This window comes from Condylura cristata, unplaced genomic scaffold (assembly GCF_000260355.1).
Source record: "Condylura cristata isolate star-nosed mole 26May11 unplaced genomic scaffold, ConCri1.0 scaffold00031, whole genome shotgun sequence".
Taxonomy (NCBI): domain Eukaryota; kingdom Metazoa; phylum Chordata; class Mammalia; order Eulipotyphla; family Talpidae; genus Condylura; species Condylura cristata.
This window is the reverse complement of record NW_004567132.1, coordinates 16,797,804-16,812,904: the sequence shown is the minus strand read 5'-3', so window position 1 is coordinate 16,812,904 and position 15,101 is coordinate 16,797,804. Positions and strand designations below refer to the sequence as shown.

General features: G+C 34.9%; 1 protein-coding gene across 1 annotated transcript in view; it reads left to right on the top strand.

Moving 5' to 3' along the window:
* The window catches only part of MOB1A (MOB kinase activator 1A), a 17,784-nt gene extending 5,841 nt beyond the window's left edge, over positions 1 to 11,943 (top strand). The window contains exons 3-6 of the mRNA XM_004691541.2: positions 3,252 to 3,345; positions 4,609 to 4,742; positions 9,074 to 9,237; positions 9,957 to 11,943. Of these exons, the coding sequence (XP_004691598.1) occupies positions 3,252 to 3,345; positions 4,609 to 4,742; positions 9,074 to 9,237; positions 9,957 to 10,034 (470 nt within the window). The 3' untranslated portion in view covers positions 10,035 to 11,943. The remainder of the gene's footprint in view (positions 1 to 3,251; positions 3,346 to 4,608; positions 4,743 to 9,073; positions 9,238 to 9,956) is intronic.
* Positions 11,944 to 15,101: the final 3,158 nt, after the last annotated feature.

Sequence of the window (15,101 nt, the reverse complement as noted above, 5' to 3'; positions counted from 1 at the left end):
GTAATGAGAGGATTCACCAGAGACAAGGGGGGAGCAGAACAAGCAGGTAGATGAAATACACTGCTGAGGAGAGCAACGGCGAGACAGGACAGGTCTGCTGCACCATGTGGATCACCTCCAGGGCGGGGGATCGAACTCACACTGAAGTGGCTGCAGCTAGCTTTCAGTGCTGCACTTTAGCCCACTGCACCACCAGGGAGGGCCCAAATTTTTTATTTTTTATTTTTTTAAGATTTATTTACGCATACAGAACTGGGGTATAGGCCAGAGGTGCAGGGGCGGTGAGAGGATTCACTAAAGACAGAGTGAGGAGCAGAATAGGCAGATAATCGAAGTACACTGCTGAAGGTAGCAGCGGGCGGGTCAGGAGAGATCTGCCGCACCATGTGGATCACCTCTGGGGCAGGGGATTGAACTCATGCTGAAGTGGCTTTAGCTTTTTTAGTGCTGCACTTCAACCCACTCCTCTACCAGGGAGGGCCCTCAACAAGTTTTTAATAGACTTTATCAAGCATACCATAATAGACAAACTAGTACAGTGAATTTCTAGGTATCCATTATCTAGTTTCCACAGTTAACAATTTATGCTTTCTGTATCTATCTTGATTATTTTGAAGCAAATCCCAGGCATATTGTTTCATTAATAAATTTTCAGTATCTCCAAGAACTCCCATTTTAAAGATAACATAATAACCACTATTCCTTTATGTTATCAAATGTCAGTGTTTACAATTTTCCTAATGTCTTATAGTAAATGTTCCTTTAAAAATAGTAATAATAATAATGGTTTTAAATCAGGACCCAGCAAGACCTGTACATGTTTCTTGAATATCTTAATTCATAGTGTTCCCATCATTGCAGTCTTTTTGCTTTGTTAGTTTTTGTTGTTGAGGAACAGTTCATTTTCCACAGTACAAATTACACCATGTTCTGTTCTTTTATTTTCTGTGAACATCAGATCTAGAGCAGCCCTTTTCAGTAGAATTTTCCACGAGGATACCAATGGTCAATATCTACACTGTGGCCAGTTAGCACTTGAAATGTGCTTTGTGTGACTGGAAGGGGATTTTTAATTTAGTTTTGATGTTAGTAGCCATTTGTGGCTACCATGTTAGCACAACTTACGTGGTTCAGAGTAAAGTCCATGTGCTTTTGTTTGTAAGACTGCTCTGTAGGTTGTAGATCTATTAAATGTAGGTTTTTATAGTAGCTAGTTACCTTAATACCTTAATACCTATGTGGTATTAATTGGCTATTAATAATCATTGCCTTGGTGGCACTAATAGATACAAATAGAAAGTTTGTTATGTGTTTTTTTTTTTGTTTTTTTTTTAATTAAAAAGCCAATATATCACTAAAAGAAAAAAACAATGTATAGAACTATTTAATATATTATCTTTTGTATAAGGCATGATAAAGAAACTTAAGAGGAAGGAGTTGGAATTGTTGGAATTAGATTTTCCACTACAGGTTCTTATGTGTCTTCTAGTTTGTGGGCCATGTAAATATTATATATCCAGAAAATGCCATTTAAATTTTTTTATGCTATTATTTTAAAATTCATTTTTTATTTCCTTAAGTCATTATTTATTTTGTACAATATTTAATTTCTCTCCTTAGTTATCCCACTACCATATCAGTAACCCATGAGTCACCACTATAGTCTTTGTGTTCTTTCCTTTTCTGTCTTGATCCCTTTTTCTCCAAAAAAATACATTTTTAGCCTTAGAATTATTTTCATTTTGAAGGCATCTGTTCACCTTCTTCAGTTTAGATTTTTTTTTGAAACTTGCTTCTTCTTTAGATCAGCTAACTTCCAAACTTTTGGTGTTAGGGTCTCTTTATTCTCTTTAAAAATTATTGAGAATCCCCAAGACCTTTCCATTTTGTGGGTTAAATTCAGTGATACTTATACTGTGTTAGAAATTAAAAATGTGAAAATTCAAATATTTTTAAATTTGTCAAAAAATAAATCCATTATCTGTTAACATAGATGTTTTTATGTAATACAACTTTTTCAGAATCAATTTAAATGAGAGATAATGGCATTGTTTGCAGATTTTATGTGTAATATTTGATTAATAGGAGATAATTGTATTTGCATAGCTGCTTCTGCATTAGTCTGTTGTGGAATCACATATACAGGAACAAAGAGAAGGAGAGACACTAAAACATTAACCCCATCAGAGTTTGACAACATTATGGATGGTGAAGTGCTATATTTCTCCCTCAGAATTTCTTGAAACTTAGTACAGTAAAATAAATTTTAATGCAGCATTTGTATAGTTACATCTAAATGGTATTGCTTAAGTTAGTACTAATAAGCACAAGAAGAAAAAGAATATTAAAAAGGTGCCTCTGGACAAATATGTGCCTCCTGATTAAATGAGAATTAAAAGCAATCAGAAAGGTGTGACCTTACACATCCTTCTGAAATAGGAGGTCCCTGGATGATATTTTATTTGTTTTTTAACAAACTTAAAAAAGCCCCAGTTGATTTTTAGACATTCCTTTAAACGAGGAACTGATACTTGTTGGTTTCTCTTTGCACAGAGTAATGTTTTCACTAAATTAAGTATATCCCCTTCCTGTTTTTTCCAGATATAGCTGAAGCTCCTTTAAGAAATACTTCCTGACTATTTCAGTTGGTCAAGATGTAGACTTTCTCAAGTCTCTAGGACTTTTTGTTGGTCTTTGGATCCTATCTTATATGTTGTTTTATTCCTTACTTTCAATTTAACTGGAGCTCCCAAAGAAAACATTATCCCGTGTCCTTTTCATGTTTTTAGTGTGCATTAGGCCCTCAGATTTTTATGGTGAATTAGTTTTTCAAATGCCTGTTTATACACTTTATACCTAGAAATGTCCTGTAACAATTTCTTCTGTTTCCTAATACAAATGATACTGTGGTCCATGCAATGGCCTTGCAGTGGATTTTTTTTAATTGCTTTGGATGTAATAAAATTGTGTGTTCTAATGATTTAATGGTCATTGTTTAGGTAGAACTATCTAATATTTTATTTTCCTGCTGCTGCTTAAAAGCTTAGTACATTAAAACTGAATGTATATTAAAAGTTTTTTTGGGTTTCACAACTTTGAGAGAAGAACATTTACAGTATCTTTGGACTATTGAATCTTCAGGGATTTAGTCAAGAACTTGAATATACAGTCCATTTTATTTCAACTGAGAGGTGTGATGTTTTGTTGAATTTAATGTAGACCTTTTAACACAATTCTGCTTTTCTTTTCAGCTGTGGATTTTTTCAACCAGATCAATATGTTATATGGAACTATTACAGAATTCTGCACTGAAGCAAGCTGTTCAGTCATGTCTGCAGGTCCACGGTACTTACATACCCCTATTAAGTAGATACTTGAGTTATTGAAAAAAGCCAGTCATTAATTGATACATGTTAAATAATTAAGACTTTGTTTTTCCTTTGTGTTCACTTAAGTAAAAGCAGTTCAGTGTTACAAGTTCTTGAATGCTTACGGATAAGCTTTCATTGCTAATTAATACTTTGGTGTGTAATATTTTTTGTTTAGATATTATAATTGTATTGTAGTAGTATGAATGTTCACTTGTGGCAGTAAAAGTAAAGAAATTGGAGTTAGGTTTATCTTACATCACTAAAGTTTGATATTTTCAATTGTACTAACATTTATGGTTGTGTTTCTAGTTTATAAATGAAATTTTTTTAAATATTTATTTGCTTATGCATAAAAGACCAGGCCAGAGTTGTGGGGGATTGTGTGTGTGAGCGGAGTCACAGGGACAGAGTGGGGAGCAGAATGGGCAGATTGAATGAAATACACTGCTGAGAGGAGCAGCAGGCAAAGAAGAGGTCTGCTATGCCTTGTGGGTCAGCTCCCTGGCCAGGGATTGAACTTGTATTGCAGTTCAATAGCTTCATAGTGCTGAAACTTAATTAACCCATTATGCTACCAGGGAGGACCTAGTTTATAAATGAATTTCCTGAAAATGTTTACTTGACCTTTATAAAGCCCCACAATGAGTTTGTAGTCCTTTTTTCATTACAATATTTTGAGAGGAATGTCTATCTTGGCAACATTTTTTCCTCAAACTTCCTTAAAAGAAATTAAGTAAGATAAACAGGAAAATTAAACTTATTTAACAGTTCACACAGTGAAATTTTACATAAGTCTTGTTAGTCATTCTAGCTCAGCAAAAATTAGGGAAAGATGTCATGCCTGAGGGTGTTTCTTTAATACCCTTTCCACAAAATAGGGTTTTATAACCATGACTCTGTTGTGGATAACTTGATGGACAAAGATCTCAGAATGTGGTAGATCCATCAATCTTTAATCCAGCCCTTAACACCCTCTACCTAACAGGAATGCAGTTCTTTTATCTTTTCCCAAGACTGCTAAGAACTTCCAATTTGCCAGCTGGCAAATTATCTTCTTTTTTTTTTTTTTTTTTTCCAGTTATAACCATCACATTTCTTAAGTGATCATCAGTAGAACATTTGGTAATTTACTGAAAGTAAATACAACATCTGTTGACAAATTGTGGACCACTTTGATTACAAGTTTCATATTTGTCAATGTTTTTGAAAACATCCTTAGAATCTTTTTTCTCCCCAGGTATGAATATCATTGGGCAGATGGTACTAATATTAAAAAGCCAATCAAATGTTCTGCACCAAAATACATTGACTATTTGATGACTTGGGTTCAGGATCAACTTGATGATGAAACCCTTTTTCCATCTAAGATTGGTGAGTTATTGTAGAGCTGTTTTTCTTTTAAAATGGTGGTGGCCAAATTCCTTTCCAAAAAATCTTTTGTATTATCTGAAATCTAACTGTATATTTCTCTAGGCTTATTTGTTTCTTACCTGTTTCTTCATCAGTGCTGGTTATTACTTATTTTTTAATTCTAATTTGACTAAGTAAATTTGCTTTTTTCTCCCCCCAAAGATTTACTTATTTATGCACACAGGAACTGAGGTACAGGCCAGAGGTGTGGGGGTGTGTGTATGAGAATATAAGCAAAACACAACGATCAATAAACCAAGAGTGTCTCAATCTTATCTGTATTTTTATTTATTTATTTATTTATTTTTGCATAGAAGAACTGGAGTATTAACTAGCGGTGCAAGGAGTGAGAAATTCACCAGAGACAGAGTGGGGAGCAGAGCAGGTGGATTTACTGAGGAGAGCAGCAGGCGAGATAGGAGAGGTCTGCTGTGCCATGTGGGTCACCTCCTTGGTCTGGAATACAGCTAGTGCTGTAGTGGCTGTGGATAGCTTCATAGTGCTCTGCTTTAAAACAGTGCGCCACCAGGGAAGGCCCCAGTAGATTTGTTTCCCTGCACATTTTAAAAATAGTGATGAGGGCCTGCCTGGTGGCCTATGGATTATGTCTCAGGGCTGTCACTGAAATGGCCTAAGTTCCATCCCCAGCCAGAGAGCTAACCCACATATGGTGCAGCGGACCTCTCCTGTCTCGCCTGCTGCCCTCTTACCAGTGCATTTCAGTAAATCCACCTGCTCTGCTCCCCAAATAAATAAAAATATGGATGAGATTGAGCCACTTTTGGTTTATTGATCATTGTGTTTTGCTTGTATTCTTTGTGTTATATTAGCTCTTTGTCATATATGTATCCCCCCCCCCCAGGTTTTACTTTGTTCAGGAAGTGTTTTTGCTATATATAACTTATTTTGTCCTATTAATCTTTGCTTTTGACTTGTAGGTTGTAACTAATAATTAGAAGTTTTCTCTAATTCAACATTATAACAATATTTGTGTTTTTCATTAGTACTATTAAATTATCATTAAATTGTTTTAAATTTAAATTGTTGTTCCATCAGAAATTTTTTCCTGAATATACCTTTTTGTCCAAATATGGTTGCCAGTTTGTCCAGGAGTATTATCCAAATACATTTGTCTTTTCTGCTCTCATTATCATTTGTATACACCAAATTGCCACATATTTTGGAGTCTTAATCTCTATTTACTCCTGTAGAAATTCTATATTGTTATAAATACCAAGGCTGTGTAGCTTTAAACAGCTTGTAGGTCTAGTTTCTCTTCCTCACTCTTCTTTTTCAGAATTATTCACAGCTATTCTGAGATATTTGTTCTTCCAAAGAACTTAGAATCATTTTGTCAAGATAAAAAATAAACAAAAAACAGATTTTGATTATTATTTCATTCAATATCTAGATAATATAGGGATTCTTGTTCTCTTGACAATACTGAATCTTAAGAACAAGGTTTATTTTTCATTTATTGATGTCTTTTATTATTTACTCTTATGGAATTCTGTAGTTCAACTTTATGCTAAGCCTTCAAATTTTTTTAAGTTCATTCCTAGGTATTTAGTCTTTTTTATTGATATTTGTTTCCAATTGGTGACTTTTTTATATATGTTACAATTTGCCAGTTTTTGAGTGGTTCTGTTTTAGGTTGTTTTTCTCACATTTTTTCCCCTAAGTATGTAACACATGTTAAAATATTAGCTTTTTGTCTTCCTTTCTCATATGCATAGTTCTTGTGTACCTTAAATAATTTTACCAGCTGCTAGTTCCACAGCAGTGCTGGTGGTGGCAGATTACCCTTGTTTTTGTTCATGAGCATTTCTAGTATTGCAGTATTAAGCCAGAATCTTGTTTTTGGTTTAAAGTTAGAATTTCTAAATATCAGATCTGTTTGTAGAATTTTATCAGATACTTTTTCAGTATCTGTTGATGACTGTAAGATTTTCTCTATTTTTATTTTAATATTCTATTGGAAGAGTAGTTTTCATTTGCTGGTATTGATGGGTGAGATAATTTTAGGGTGCCTTATGAACAGCGTTTTGTTGGATTCTGTCCTGTTTGGGCTGCCATAACAAAAATACCAGAAGTTGGACTGATTATAAATAGAAATTTCTCATAGTTCTGAAGGCTGGAAGTCCAAGGTCAGGAGGCTCACATGGTTGGATTGTAGTGAGGACCCAGTTTCAGCTTGTAAAATTGTTGCCCTCTCTAGTCCTCTGATGTGGGAAGGGGCCAGCCAGCTTTCCTAGGCCTCTAATAATCAGAGCACTAATTCCAGTCATGAGGGCTCTGCCTTTTGGTGTCCCAAAAGCCTCACCTCCTTCCTAATGCCATTACTTAGGGGCTTAGGTTATCAGCAGATCAGTTGGGAGTGGAAGGAGGACGCATAACATTGAAACCATAGCAGATTAGGTATTTGAGTCCAGTTTGTTGCTCTTTCAGGAGAAAAATTTTTTATCATGTTGTGACACTTGGTCTGTTTGCTGTTTGTCAACTTTTCCAATCTGTTATTAAATCTTAAGTTCCCTTCCTCACAGTCTATTTTACTGTAGACTGATGGCGCTTGAATGTTTCTGTTAAAATCAATTTGGAAAATGCATGGATTTAAACAATCACTTCTATTTATTCATTAATCTCCCTCTTATGAAAGATAAATAAAACTGTCTACTTTTATTCTCTTCTTTCAGCTTTCCATTCTGCAATAATGCATCCTAATGTTCTGGAATCCTTTCCTCTCTCATTAGGTTATTTATGCCAATTCTTCATTTATATTAAACAACTACTTATTCATATTTTAATTAATATATCTAAGTTTTTTGCCTTTGCCTTTTTTCTTTTTTTTTTTAAGATTTATTTATTTATGCATACAGAACTGAGGGGTACAGGCCAGAGGTGCAGGGGCGGTGAGAGGCTTCACCAGAGACAGAGCTGGGAGCAGAACAGGCAGATCGACAAAATACACTGCTGAGGGGAGCAGCGGGCGGGTCAGGAGAGGTCTGCCACGCCATGTGGTCACCTCCGGGGCAGGCGGGAATCGAACTCATGCGGAAGCGGCTTTAGCTTCTCAGTGTTGTGCTTTAACCTGCTGCGCCACCAGGGAGGGCCACGCCTTTTTTCTTTTAAGCCTTGTTGCCTATTAGTAAATTCTAGGAGAGTAGGGCTTTGATTTTAAAAAATCTTCAACTTTTTAATGCACAAATACAAGATCCACTCCAGGTGCAGAATGAATTTTGAAAAGACAAGTTGACTAAGATGGGAATTGAAGGGGGAGTCCATAAAAGTCAAATTACAGGAGCTAAACTTCAAACTATCAAGGACTGGTTGAGAAGTAAGTTAAAGAAAACAAAATGTAGGGAAGGGAAAGTGTTTTAGCTTTTTTCCCCCTGAAATACTAAAGAAAAAGAAGTGTATCAAGAATGCTATTGTGAAACAAATCTTTAACTGGTTTACTTGGGTTGCAGAAGCCATATGTGTTCATTTATTGTACTTAGTATCAGTTGTATTGTCTTTCTCCCAGCTCTGTTTTCTAAGACACTTTGATCTTGTTAACCAGAATTCTCAGTAACTAAACCATTTGTATCCATATCCTCATTGAGAGAGATCACAAACCCTCTCACAAGTCTTTTCTAAGGAGGTATTTATTTTCCTTTGAAAAATAGAGCGGTATCCTCCTTCTCTTCAGGAAGTACACTCCTTTCTTGGATTACAGTAAAGTGAAGATAGCACATAAAAATTTTAAGTTGGGGGTTCCCAGTTTAAGAAAGAAAACCGGGTTTTCAAAGTAATCCAGAAGGTTAGCTGCTTTTTCCTGGTAACAAAAGAGTATAATGTCTCAAAAGTCCCCCACCTCCGCACCCCCCCCCTTTTTTTGCAGTCTGGTTGAGAGAATGTATGTGTGTATGTAGTGGTTGTGTAGAGTTACAAGTTACAAAAGTAAACATTTTATATTTATAATCAAAAAATCAAAATTTCTTTGCATATAACCTTAACTAGAAATGTTACAGTGTTAAAAATAGCTAAAATTATGTTTAATTTTGGTTCAGCCCATCTTATGTAACTTAGTGCCTGTGTCTATTATTCTAAGGCTATCAAAAAAGGGTATCTGTGAAGATAGCTCATTTACTAAGGTTTGGGCTTTTTTTTCCCTTTGCTTTTTTAAAAAATGTATGGAAGTGGTTCTGTACTTGTGAATATGAGATGTTGTGTATATGAATTGCTCATGGTAGGGTCTATAAACTTCTTTCATATTCAGTTGAAGGACTAATCAATATACATGTTGATTACAGGTGTCCCATTTCCCAAAAACTTCATGTCTGTGGCAAAGACTATTCTAAAACGTCTGTTCAGGGTATATGCCCATATTTATCATCAGCACTTTGATTCTGTGATGCAGCTGCAGGAGGAGGCCCACCTCAACACCTCCTTTAAGCACTTTATTTTTTTTGTTCAGGTATGTTGAACTATGTTTTTCTGTCCTTTAACTTGTATTTATTTGGATTGGCTTAACTTTAAAGAACAATTAATTTAAAAAGCAATATCTTATTTACAGATATAGAGCTAAGTATAAGTAGGGTTCTTTTCTCTTTGCCACATTGTTTATTTTATTGATTTGTGTAGCAACAAAGAAAGCATAACCCATATTTTGGGCTTTCTGCTTCTGGTTGCTCCAGATGTGTCTGGATATGGCGGGGAGTACCAAAAACCCACAAAAGCCTATCTGCACTCTTCTGTTCTGTTGCCACTCCTGAGCACACAGTTCAATGGAATAATATTTGCAATTGACTCTGTTTCATGAGATGGCTATGCCTAGAAAGAACTTGTCTGCTATCTTGGGTTGCGTTGTCAGATATCTCATACCAGGTCAGATTTTAGGTCGGGAGAGGTCTGCCACAACGTGTGGGTCAGCTCCCTGGTCAGGGATTGAACTTGAACTGAAGCACCTGCCTCTAGCTTTGTATGCTGTGCTTTAATCCACGGCACCACCAATGAGGGCCTGTATTTTTTTTTTTTAAGAGAATAAAAATAATACTGTTTTATAGTGTTCATAGAGATCATTTCATCATTCTTTAGTGTTCCAGAAAACGAGAGTTGGGAACCCTTCTGTAAATGACATTTATAAAAATTTAAATTCACATTCATTTACAAATTTTATTTTTCTTCTCTTTTTAGGAGTTTAATCTGATCGATAGGCGTGAGTTGGCACCTCTTCAGGAATTAATTGAGAAGCTCGGCTCAAAAGACAGATAAACGTTTCTTCTAGAACACAGTTACCCTCTTGCTTCATCTACTGCTAGAACTATCTCATTACTATCTGTTATAGATACAAACTTTAAAAAACAGTATAAAGACACCTATTGTCTGTGTGTACTGATAAAATTGTCTCAAAGGCAAGTTGGCCTAATCTTCATAGTGAGAAATTAAGGACACAGCTGAATTTGAGGTACTTTGTCACCACTTGTGTTATTTCAGAGTCATATTTGGTTGTAATAAGTGATGACTAACTTATAGCTTCTCAGTTTACTTATTCATATACTGAAATAAATGAGTTAGTCTATTTCAGGTGACAGCAATAATGGATATTTAAAATTTCCACCAATAAGTTATTAACAGGTTTCCAGAACAAATTTACACAGTCAGATCAGTTTTACTATGTTTCATACAGATAATAGGTATTTTAAATTTTCCTTTAAGATTTAGAACATTTGTGTCACTTTGGTAACTTTTGAATTTTAAGTTTGGATGGTAGTGTTTCTATAGATAAGGTTGTATGTATACTTTTTCAAGATCCATGATTGCAGCTTAAGTCATCTTCTGATTTTATCTGATATGGGAATAACCAAGGTTATTTTTAAATAACTTCCTTTTTTAAATCTTTGGGTTTTTTTTTTAATTCACATTTGTACATTTTTAGAAGTGTTTGTCTACCATACAGTTTTTTCAAAGCATCTAAGGGTGTTCTTATAGATTTTTATTTTGAATGCTTCATTCAGATTAATTTTATTATGTAGTTTTAACGGAAAAGACTTTTCCCCAAATTTAAGTATCAAAACCACTATTTCCATTCACATTGTTTTTCAGAGGCCTTAAAATTCTGGATAAGAGAATGGAAGAAAGTACTTAAGAGTATTTGATTATTTTGTCTTGAGTTTCCTTTTTGAAAAACATTCTTGTTTTTATTGTGACTTGAGACTAGTAGTGTAGAATGCACAGACTTTATCCCAATAAGGAGAAAACTTCAGGAAAAACACAATAAAAAATCTTAAAGATGTACACATTTTATAACATAGCTTAAGAGAAGTGTGTTACCTGTGTGTGTTTGTGTGTGTGTGTGTGAGAGAGAGAGAGAGAGAGAGAGAGAGAGAGAGGAAACAAAAATTGGGGAGAGTAAGTAAAAATCTTCATTTTGTTACTAGTTTAAAGATGAATTAAGCCCCCAATAGGGGTTGTATCCTGGTTTAATTGTTTTTGTATCAAAACTTGAAATTCTTCTATTGGGATCAAAAAAAAAAATCTTGCTCTTTACTCGATCTAATTTTCATTTGTTTTCAAGGATTTAGTAAATTCTCGGTGACTATTTAAAATGTATTGAGGCATAATTGTGCTGAAGACTTAACCAGATTGGCAAAGCTTTAAAGTTCACCAGCATTTTCTGTTTCAAAGATGTTGGGTTTTTTTGTTTGTTTGTTTGTTTGTTTGTTTGTTTTTTAACAGAGACCTCACAAACTTCCTTGATGACTTTGGTTAGGGTTAAATTTGATCTATATATTTTTTAATTTTACTAGAGTATAATGAAAAGAACTGCTTAGAAATCAAACTTTTATAGAAACTCAAATGTCAGTAATTTCTAAAATATATACAGAATTTTAGGGGAAAATTATGTTTAATTGAGGATGAAACAATACATCATTGTGTAAAGAATTAAAGAGTGAGATTAAAAAAAAGATTGAGATCATCACTTACAAAAAAAAGAGCTGTCCAAAACATTCCACAGTCCATGTTTAAGGTTATCCACAGGTACTTGTCAGGTGTTCTGTAGGTTTATATTGATTGTTTATTAACAAGAAACCAGGTTTCTAGATCCCACCTAATATGTGATTGCCTCTCAATTTTTAAATCTTTTTGGCTTTTTTTAAAAAGTCTGAAAGGAATGAAATTATATTTTGTCAACTAGGATTGTACTTTTCTTTATTTCCAAATCTTAAGATATAGCCAAACAAGAATTTTCATTTTTCTTCAGTGATAAAAATCCTCTTTTTTCATAATTTGGTTCTAAAACAAACCAAAGAAGCCCACCTAGTAGCACATCAATAAAAACAACTTAAAGAACAGGTTGTAATGAAAACTTTTATTGGTGATTTGAAAGTCCTTTTTAAAAAATAAAAACAATCCAGGTTCCCAAGTCAGTCTGTCTTAACCACAGTGCACCAAACATCAGTGTTAACACTTGTTTACTTTTAAGGCCAGGAGGTCAGGGCAGGAGGAGAATTGGAGGAAGGAGAGAGAATGGGCAGAGCTGGTGTCTTCCTGACTTGGCTGGAGAACCACCCTTAGATAAGAGTTAGAAGAAATCAGTCTGTCTTTGACACTTATTTTATCTCCCTGTGCCAGAGTCTGGCAGTTACACAACAATCACTCCCCTGCCATCTTCTAATCAGAGGCCATGCCTGCTCAATGTCACTTTTGGCTCCTCACACCTGATTACAACCATGGGGTGGAGTGTGCTTACTAAATTATGTAGTTAATCCTATGGTGCTTTAATTTCCAGGTCTTTAAAAAAAACTTCTGGACAATGATTTACAGATTTTTGTTTAAATACTGAAACTTGCTATGTTGCAGATTTTGTATTGACAGCCAGTTTTATCTTTTATTCTTCAGATTGTGAATAAAGTTGATTTTTCAGGGTTGTCAACTAACAAATTATTTCATCTTAGATTTGTAGAGCTTTAGATACTGTAGTTGCTTACTTGAGAAATGCAAATCCATCTTCATTGTGGCTTTGAAAACAGCAGAAATAGTTTTCCTAATAGTATAGAGGCAAGAACAAACCTGGTGGTCATTTAAACTTTTGCAAACATTGTTGAGGTTTCCTGATTATATTATTTGCTTTTTCACTGAGCAGTGAAATATAGAAGTGGAAGTTCTAAACATACCTTTACCTCAACAGCATAAATCAGTCAGGCCCAAAGATCCTAGACATCTGTTTCTAAGCAACATCAGTTATGGTGCTGGTGTTAACCCCTGCCTGGTATAGGAGACTCCTGTCTGTAGGATCCTTGCCTAAGAAATACGCTGTGACACCAAACACTGATCACCTTCAAGAGGAACATTATTTCCTCTTGATAACAGTTCAGTAATGGACCTTGGTTTTAGATTATAGAATTCTGGCAGAGAGGAAAAATAGTAGTCCTTAAGTCTTCCTATCTTGAATGAGATTTTGATATTTCACATTGTAAAAGACTTGGGGATGAGCTAATTTGATACCAGTTATTTTGTTGAGTGAGTTTTCTTCTCATCAGATTTATTCCAAACAAGTATTCTGTAAGTCCAAGTGGATTACCAACGTGCTATAGATTTATAACAGAACAACAGTCTATGTTGAAAATAGTTGCATAGTTAGGTCTTAGTTACTCTCTGAAATATTTTCAAATGTTCTTTACATACAAATTTATGTTGTATTTTTAAAACTTAGGGGCTTTATCTATTTTTCTAAGTCAGTTAACTGTACTTTTAAAAAAAGTATTTTGTATCTACTTTTGTAACTTCCATCAGAATAAAATATATTGAAAGAAAGAAATGAATGATGAAAGTATGTGTCTCAACTCATTTCTATTCAAATCTGGAGACTAGAGGGTTTTGCAGATTCTGGATTTTTGAATAGAGCTTAAATTTGAAACTGATTTTTGGTTATCATTGAGTACCTGAAGTTTTTTTTTTTTTGTTTTTCCCCCCCAACTCTCAGAAAACAGGGTAGTTCTTAAACGAACTAAATATCTAATGCCAGGGTCCCATCCCAGAAAACAAATTATGCTTCAGTTGCAGTGACTGAAATCCATCCCACTGAAAAATAAGTAGTCTTCCTTCCTACCAAGCTAACACAGCTCTTGACTTGTACGTTCCTGGTTATGCAATTTGGGAAGAGAACATTAAAGTAACATTAATTTTCTAACCTTGAAATTGAGTATTCAGCATATCTATAAGATACTTTCCTACTCCCAAACAGCCACTTTTCATTATTATAAGAGAAATAGAGTTGCTCTTAGGTCCAAATTATAGATGATTAATTTTAGGTCTACTCAGAATAGCAGTGCAGAATTGTTTTGACATTTTTGAGTAGATTTAATAAAATTGAACATGAATGTGGCTAAAATATGGGCTTATGCCTATATTTTGTATAAAATATGAGTAAGAAAATTCTGGATTTTTTTGATTTACACTTCAGTAAACTTAAATTCTGTAACAAAAATGTTAAATTTTCAAGGGTATATAATGACTACATGTTTGAAGATATTTTGCAAGAGTAGTAGGAAAACCCAAAAAAATCTTTGGAAGGGCCAGAATTGAGCTCCACAACCAGGAAAAAAAGTCTAACCATGTCTTGGGCCTTCTTCAGTAAATAGCCCATTGCTGTGGACACTGCAGCCTGAACTTTCACTGCTGGCCACTGGATGTCAGTCTTAGCCTCAGACTAGCTACAGTTGATCTGACTAGGAAAAAAGCTTTTTCTGGTGCCCTTTGTGTACCTTTCGAGTCAGAAACTTACATGGGTGCCTCTAGTTGCCATTTCTTCCCTGGCTTGAAGAGGGCCTGAGAAAGAAATTTCTGGATATTTTATTTGGAGTTTCAGAGTTCATAGCAAACTATCTAAAAGACACTGGATGGCCCCAAAGCTTGGGTAGGCTTTCTCTGAGTTTGTTCCTGTTCTATATAAATAGGAGTGGGCCTTCCCTGGTGGCACAGCAGGTTGAAGCACAACATTACAGAAGCTAGCCACAGCCCCTTCAGGATGAGTTTGCTCCACAGCCAGGGGGTAACACATGGTGCAGCAGACCTCTCCTGTCTTACCTGCTGCTCCCCTCAGCTGTGTACTTTGTCAATATGCCTGTTCTGCTCCCTACGCTGTGTCTGGTGACTCCTCTAGTGAACCCTTGTGCCACCAGGGAGGCCCTCGGTTGACTTTTTTAATATATATATATATATATTTTTTTTTACATCATTTTGTACATTTTTTTTTCCATCTCAACTGTAGTCCCCGTGGGTTTCCCATCACTCAGTTGATTTTTTAAAGATTTATTTATGCATATAAGAACTGCAGTA